This window comes from Brachyhypopomus gauderio, chromosome 5, assembly GCF_052324685.1.
Source record: "Brachyhypopomus gauderio isolate BG-103 chromosome 5, BGAUD_0.2, whole genome shotgun sequence".
NCBI classification, from domain to species: domain Eukaryota; kingdom Metazoa; phylum Chordata; class Actinopteri; order Gymnotiformes; family Hypopomidae; genus Brachyhypopomus; species Brachyhypopomus gauderio.
The window spans coordinates 14,830,163-14,838,529 of NC_135215.1; the positions used below are offsets into that span (position 1 = coordinate 14,830,163).

General features: G+C 43.7%; 1 protein-coding gene across 2 annotated transcripts; it reads left to right on the plus strand.

Moving 5' to 3' along the window:
• Positions 1-951: 951 nt before the first annotated feature.
• Positions 952-8,367, plus strand: stc2a (stanniocalcin 2a). Of its 2 annotated transcripts, XR_013130905.1 has the most exons (5): positions 952-2,079; positions 4,352-4,494; positions 5,265-5,476; positions 5,891-7,511; positions 7,547-8,367. XR_013130905.1 is itself a non-coding variant. In XM_077005938.1 (4 exons), exons 1-4 carry the CDS (start codon positions 1,941-1,943, stop codon positions 6,225-6,227), a joined length of 831 nt encoding a protein of 276 aa, XP_076862053.1. In that variant the 5' UTR covers positions 952-1,940; the 3' UTR covers positions 6,228-8,367. The 2 variants fall into 2 exon arrangements, 1 of the variants encoding a protein (XP_076862053.1); XM_077005938.1 differs by having other exon boundaries at positions 5,891-8,367.

Genomic DNA, 8,367 nt, shown 5'->3' on the forward strand with positions numbered 1-8,367 from the left:
CATAAAATGTGAAGATGTCGTTCCAAAACCTTAAACCTATTCTCTTTTCAATGCGAGAGGCGAGGGTGATGAGCACACATTTGTCTACAACTGCACTGCCAGTCTCCTGGTCTATTTTCGGCCGAGCTCTAGTTAGGTGGTCGCACGAGAAACCCATCCAAGTGAACAATTTCTCGGAAGTCCGAGACCTATCCTCGAGGATCGTCTACACCCCGTTAAGCATTTAACACGAATCATTCCATTCGGTTAAATCATAGTCCGAGTGTTCCCAAACCAAAGTCGCCATTGAAGAAATCGTTTCGGTGACGGTCTGTGGTATTTTTATAACTCTATTTGATAAGGTTCTTGCGTGGCTGGTTAAACCGCTTTTCAATTCAAATTTGCGGCTGTAGACTTAATATATAGGTTTAATATATCAGTGGAACCCACTAACAAATGCAACTGATAAATTCTCAAAATAGCATGTATAAGCCTAACAATATTCAATCAGTTAATCCTGTATTTATAATTTATTTTCGAACACAACATTGACTATGATAAATAGCCTACTGAAAATTACCTAATTCAATTTCACACCCTAATCTGGGACATATCTGCTTGTAAACGTTAGTTAAACGTTTAACGTTAGTTAAAAAGATCGTGAACATTAGTAATTGAAAAGTAACAATTGTAATAATAACGAAACCATAAGTGTAGGCTACCTCTTGCTTTCTACGTCAAATGCAGTAGAAATAGAAACAAAATAAAAATAACGGTCATTCTTTATGACGTGCCAACAGAACTTATTATATTATTTGACTGATTCGTGTGCACGAGCGTCTGTGTGTTCGTGCGTGAGTCAGATGTGCATACATGCCCATGTCTTTTGTGCACCTAATGGAGCAGCTGCCTTTGGGTGCTTTGGGGTGGTGGTGGGGGAGGAGGAGGGGTGAATGATGCAATCACTTCCAACCATAGTTGTCCCCTTTCCTCCCCTGTGTGAACTTGGCACATACAGGCTACTGTGACACAATACAGTCAGAAGCTGATTAGTCTGCTGATTGGTGACGTTTCAGAACACCACAGTGTAAAATGTCACCTTCTGTTCTGTTTCTGTGTACGTCCACTCATTCGTTCTGGCAAGCAGGGCACTTATCCACCCATATAAAATGAGCATTCAAGTCTGTATAACCATAAATGTCTATCCGACACGTACAGACGCTGTTTATGTTAATTCAAGAAACATTCCAATAAGAACAATACAAACTGTGTTCAATTCGCCATAATAAAAGTTTATGGTTTTAAATATCTATAGTGCATATGCAGCCTATAAAACAAAAACCACATTTATGGCAGAATTTTATATATCTAGGACAAACTGAAATATTGGGTAACGATTCCTACAAAAGCGCTATAAACGAGTGTCTGACTTCAATTGATACAGCATGAGCTAAATCTATCCTGCAGTCAGGTACAAGGCGTTTGGAAGCGCTGACCTGTAACACCTTAAACATTTTCGTTCGCTTCACACTCTAACCAACAGGTATAATGCTGTCCTGCTAATCACAGCACAGTATGCCAGAAACAGCTAGTCATGGCAAATACTCGCGCATACTGTACAGTCTAGACACAAATGGGACTATTTCGTACCAAACACTCGTAGAGTAAACATTCACCTACTCATACATAGTTTACAAGTTTAGTTTATGGCAAGCAGGGACAACTTTTGCCACAGACACACCCTTCAAACTTGGACGTGGATGTCCGCGTTTCTGATTGGTTGAGAGCCACGACTGACAACACCTGCTTAACCGATTCATCAAAATTGACACCCGTGCCACGGGAAATATAGCCAGCATCCATCCCGCTTCACGCTCATTCTCAGCGTCACCCCGAGCAGCAGCTGAGGCGTACACGCGCAAAGAAACTTGATTTTTCGGACAAAGTCCAGATTTGTAGAAATGTTGATCAAATTTGCAATAGCGCTGCTGATTTTCTCCGTCGTCGAGCGAGTGGAGGGAACGGATACTGTCGATGTTCATGACAGTCATCAAGAGAAACCGGCAAGCCAGAAAGGACGTCTCTCCTTGCAGAATACAGGTAGGACAATAACTACATAATGATGTCTTAACGGGTAGTAGGGGAAATTAGCCGTTGTGCCACTCTTAAAGCATCGCAAGCTGTTGATATAGTAAAAAAAAGCTGGAAGCTTTGAACAGGCACGTGCTCTCCGTAGTCATAAATGAGACCGTGCTGAGTAACGCGGGTCTGTTCGGCGTGCGCGATTTTGGGACAAAATACTGAAATGGCTAAGCTTCATCTTAACATCTTAATGTGTATAGCCCCGCGTTTTCCGATCAGGAAGGAAGACGATCTCTTGTAAATATACGGAGCTAACGGGGACAGAAATTCAATATCTTCGTAAACTATTAATAGCACGGCACAAGGTAGGCAAAGGTAATGTATACGATGCCATTTCTTTTAGGTGGGTGTTTTCGAGCGTACGTGCGAGGACGAGTGTCTGCTTGTTATTTTCTGATGTAGATATCCGTCCGTGTAAGGGTGTTTAAACACTACGGATGCCTCGCGTTATCGTTATTCTTGTTAAATAAACCACTCAGTGACCCTAAATATAGTGTGCTCGTGCGTCCTTCCAACGCAACGAATCGATTGACACAACTTTAGTGTACCAGGACCAAAACGCCGTGATACGGATCTGTGTGATGCAATGACCACTAACATTGCACACGTTTTTAGACGGATAAATTCTAAACACTCTGAGCGTGACTTATAGAATTCACTCTGCTTGTATTTTAGAGTAGCATATAGGAAGCTCTGCACTGTAAAGCCGGACTTCTATCGGGATTTAATTACATGTAAGTGTTGGTTAGCTAGTACAGACTTGAAAGGCTTACAAGCTTATGGCGTGTCTTTATGCGAAATACAGGGTCTGAACCACACTTGCATGGCTGAGTCCCCCAGTCCGTCACACCACTATGTAATTCAATGCACGTTGCGGCCAGCTCGTGCGATCCAAGCACATTCCCGCACAAATGCCAACACAAGCATTGCAGACAGCGGCTCGCTTTTCCTGCGCGCTCGAAAGTTCGGTTCAGTGCCTCCCCCGATCACAGAGTCCTTCTGTTGACAGTCACTATTTCTTCAGTCACACTAACAACGTGCTTCGACCACGAGCAGAAGCATTTGAGCAGACGATCTTCATACCTCAGCGGAGAGACTAAGTTGTCTGTCTTTGATGGAGTCCTCTCGTCTAAGAGACGCGCGTCAAGAACATTACGTTATTAGAGTGGTATACCAAATAGTTTCGAGTCCTTCATAAAATAAATAAATAAACACTACGCAAATTACGTATAAAGCGCGCCTGCCGATGCAACTTTTGTAAATGGCTTTAAAGAACTCTTCTAACCTTCTATATATCAAGTGTAAAATCACATGATTTAACGTTTTTTTTTCTCAATTCTAGAATTATATTTACGCGCAGAGCTTAATAGCAGTCCAATACTACAATTCCATGAAACCCATTATTGTTTAAATAGCCATATATATTAACATATCTGATGACAATATTGTCCAATCATTATGACTATAGCATGAATCATACTGAGCCTCAGTTTGGCACAATGTTGTTAAGTGTAATATTTCATCCTTACTGAATACTGACTGCTGTATACTGAAATATCATTTAATTGGCATGCCTCTGATTCACCCACTAATATCAGTGTCGATCAGAGCGTTCACCAAACACCTGAGGCATGTTCCCCATTTCCTGTTCAACATCCTGAAGGAGCACCTGCAGCACACCAGCTGCTTTTGTCAGGAACTGCAGGTCAAACGTGTCCCAATGTGATGGACACAGTGCTGCTTGCCGTGTCCACTTGTCCACCTGGTTCTTCTGTCTGTGCATATCTTGTGCAGTTCTACATCTGAGATTCATCCAGCCGTATATACGTGTACTGTCCATAGCTCTGTTGCTTCTGCCAGATTGCTTCCCAGTTAGATGTACGTCAACAGCATTTAAACACTGTGGTAGTATCTCTCTCTCTCTTTCTCTCTCTCTCTCTCTCTTTCTCTTTCTCTCTCTCTCTCTCTCTCTCTACAGTTTTTTAAATGTTCAATGAAGGTACAAAACCTAGAAATGGTGCTAACAATCTTATTCCAACCTGGTGAACATTGTGAGGTTAATTAATTAAAATGTCATTATACTCATTGCAGTCTCAGTTAAATATGTTGGAATACATTGTTTTACTATGTCTTCAAGTATATTCAGGCTATATTCAACTCAGTTCAAGATTAGATTCTATTTTAAAAAGAAGACTTATTCTTGATTGTTCTCTGTCTCTTTCTCTCTCAGCTGAGATCCAGCATTGCTTGGTGAATGCAGGAGACGTAGGTTGCGGTGTGTTTGAGTGTTTCGAAAACAACTCGTGTGAAATCCGGGGACTGCAGGAGATCTGCATGACCTTCTTACACAATGCTGGCAAGTTTGACTCCCAGGTATGGTACAGTGTGCCCTAAACCACTCCCCAAACCACGCCCATCCCAGCATGTCCCTGCTGTCCCCTGTCCCCATCCCATCCCCAGTTTCATGCTCCCCTGATCCCCTGCAGAGGTCGTGCCCCTCTGATCTAGGCAGAGAACGGCCCCTTTGGCTTGCCAAGCCTGCTAGTGTTGTATCGGTTTCCGCTTCGGTTTCACGACAGGCAGGTGGACTGTGAGCACCAGGCCTGGTTGCCTGAGACACAGACCATGTGCTACACCACATGTTTGGAGGGGCACTTCTGGTGTGTTGGTTGCATTGGTTCACGCGATCGCTGAAAATGAAAGAAGCTCTCTGTTGAAGGGTCCTGGACATCTTCTGATGGTGGCAAGCTTGAATGATTTAGAAGAAAAGTCAAATTTCCCTTTGGTTTTATTATTGTGATGTTTGAAAATGAAAAAGAACAAAAAGTTTCATGTAGCACATGAATAGAGTGAATGGAATGTATTACAATAATTAAAACAGACTGGGGAACTCTTAATGTGTCATGGTTAAAGATTTTACAAGCAATATTTGGTTTATTAGATCATACGAACACATGATTCATGAAAACAACCTCTTCTGGGATATCTGAGCATGTCTTTCAGTGGACAAAAAAACGAGGGCTACTTGTTCGAGGGCTCGTGTTGCTAAATGCAATGCTGCGATGATGATTAGCAAACAACGTCTATTCCACCACTTCAGATGACAGGCGCGGCAAAGTGAATGTGATCTGGTGTCTCCTCAGGGCAAGTCTTTCATCAAAGATGCTCTGAGGTGCATGGCCCATGGCCTGAGGCACAAGTTCAGCTGTATCAGTCGCAAGTGCCTGGCGATAAAGGATATGGTGTCCCAGATGCAGCGGGAATGCTACACCAAGCACAACTTGTGTTCGGCGGCGAAGGACAACGTCAACATCATCGTGGAGATGATCCATTTCCAGGACCTGCTTCCTAAAGGGTGAGTGCACCTCAGGCCGACCTTTCACCCCGCTCCCGACAGCCGGCCTTTGCACTGCTTGTCCATCACAGGACCTATTATTTTGTGCGACTGGCCAAACGGTTGTGCAGGTGCTTGAATAATGGCCATGCTGAGTGAGTCATAGGGCTGTCTAACGGCCTTTTGGAAAGCTACATTAGAGCTCCGTGCTGTCATGGCTGCAGTTACATGGCCCTCCTACGGCAGTATGTCTGCTGCTTTTTTGTCCACGTGTCCAGAAAGACCTCTGGGATGCAGGAGAAGTGGAATGAGGCAGCAGAGAGCAAGAGAAGGAACCCCAGGAACTGTCGATGAACAGTTGAACGTGGGGATTTTGGCCCACTGCAGTGCCTTTCTGACTGTCGTCGCCTGCCTCTCTGTCTGTATCTCCCTCAGACCTTACGTGGAGTTGGTGAACATCCTGCTGGCCTGTGGCGAGGAGGTGAAGGAGGCCATCGGCAGGAGCGTGCGCCTGCAGTGTGAGCAGAACTGGGGAGCCCTGTGCGACACACTGAGCTTCTGCTCCTCTCCGCCCCCTGAGCGCCGTCCTGCGGCTCCATCGCCCCCTGAACAGGAGCCCCCTCGGGGCCCACGCCAGGGAGACAAAGACCGGCCCGCCAAGGGAGGCTCCGGTGCCCACGGGAGGAGTCGGGGCCAGGGTCCCCGCCGTGCCAGCCTCGACATCGGGGTGGCTGACCAGGAGGACCCCGAGATGACGGACATCCGGAGGTGAAAGGCCAGGAAATACGGCCCTGCCCCCGACACCATCACCCCAGACCTCCCCACCTACAGACCAGCACAGACTGAGTAACAGCAAGACAACCAATGAAGCTCTCCCCATCTCCTTTCTCCTCTACCAGTCATTCCAGCACTCCCAGACTGTTCATTTTCGGCAGGGTATTTGTGATGTAGCTCATTTTGATACTACAGCTTGTAGATCAGATACATCTTTGTCATCGCAAAAGTGATTATGGTTCACCTCTAATATAGCGTTTTGATTTGTTCAATTCTGCTCTCTATGAAATTTAGTCTATTATTTATTTTATTCCTTATGCAATGTTTGAATATAAAATGTACATATAAATCCATGTATACCTATAATTATATAAACTTGTATAAATATAGCCATCATATGCAGTACAGATATGCTGTGTGTAATATAGTATACACAGTATACTAAAGTTAGAACGCCTCTGTTATTCACATTATTGCACCTATTATAACTGTAGATATGTAACATATTTTTGTTTTTTCCAAAGCTGGAAGTTTGGTGTGTGTATTTGTTTGTATGTATGTGTGTGTGTGTGTGGGTTTGTGTGCGCACGCAAGTATGTGCATTGTGATTTTAAATACTTGTTGATTAAATATAAACTGTACAGTAAAGTCCAGGTCTGGCACATAAAACAGGCAAAGCTTATTAAACGTAAAAAAAATGAAGGCAGAGAGACTCACTCAGCAGTCCAGACAATATTTCTCTGGTACTTCTTCAGGCTTCCTGTATCTCAGCACCATTTAGGCCTTAGTGGTCCAAATTAATGCGATTCATTCTAGGGTGCCGGAGTAGATAAACCTTGCTTATGTGTTCATATTCACAGTGCAGTTGTGAGCACTGTGCTAATGCAGTCAGTCCAGAGTCCTGGAATGATGAGCTAACTAGGAGTAGATCACGTCTGTCACTGGTGAGCTATCTAGGAGTAGATCACTTCTATGTCACTGGTGAGCTGTCTAGGAGTAGATCACTTCTGTGTCACTGGTAGGCTATCTAGGAGTAGATCACTTCTATGTCACTGGTGAGCTATCTAGGAGTAGATCACTTCTGTGTCACTGGTGAGCTGTCTAGGAGTAGATCACTTCTGTGTCACTGGTGAGCTATCTATGAGTAGATCACTTCTGTGTCACTGGTAGGCTATCTAGGAGTAGATCACTTCTGTGTCACTGGTGAGCTACCTAGGAGTAGATCATGTTTGTGTCACTGGTGAGCTATCTAGGAGTAGATCATGTCTGTGTCACTGGTGAGGTATCTAGGAGTAGATTGTCTGTGTCACTGGTGAGCTATCTAGGAGTAGATCATGTCTGTGTCACTGGTGAGCAGCTCTAGATTTACCCCAAACACATTAGTCTGATGCTGGAATGGCAGTAGCTCTCTCAACGTGTAATGAAAAGGCCGTTTGCTCATGGCCCGGCCAACTTCTCTGACAGGCCTGCTGGTTCCAAGTTAAAAAATAGCACTCTCTCTCTTTCTCTCTCCTTCTCCCTCTGAGCCACTGAAAAAAGCCAGAGGTAGGAGCCATGGTAAACTGGCCCTTCAATCCAGAAACTGGGTTAAATCTACACAAGGAGCAAAAGCTATTATTGACACTAATGCTGCAAGTATCATCTTTGCCTCAGCTGTTGGAGAATTCCCTTTGGTCTTGACTGCAGAAGGGTTTCATAAAGAGAACAGAAATAGAACAGAATTTAAACAATTAAAGAGTTGAAGTTCACTCTTTTACAGCATCATTTAATCATGTTATCACAATCAATTCCCATTTATTTACAGTACTTCTTACAAACAAAACAAAAAGTAAACTGACCAGCTTTGTTATTCTGGTTCATTTTCTCAATCACACATGCCTTTTCAGAACAAAAGAGCATCAGTGTGACTTGTAAAGACAACCATTCAGTTTTGTGATATATTGGATAATATGTTCTTATTGAAGTTTGGCCTGCAACATTTTTATGCTAAAATGTTGTGGAGATTTCCAGTACTGTGGTCATGCTGGTTATATTTCCTTGTTATATGATTCTGGTCAGTTGTGATACTCTTATTACATCAGTATACTTTCATGAAGTAGTGTGGATTACCATCACGTATTAAATACCCTCCTGTCACA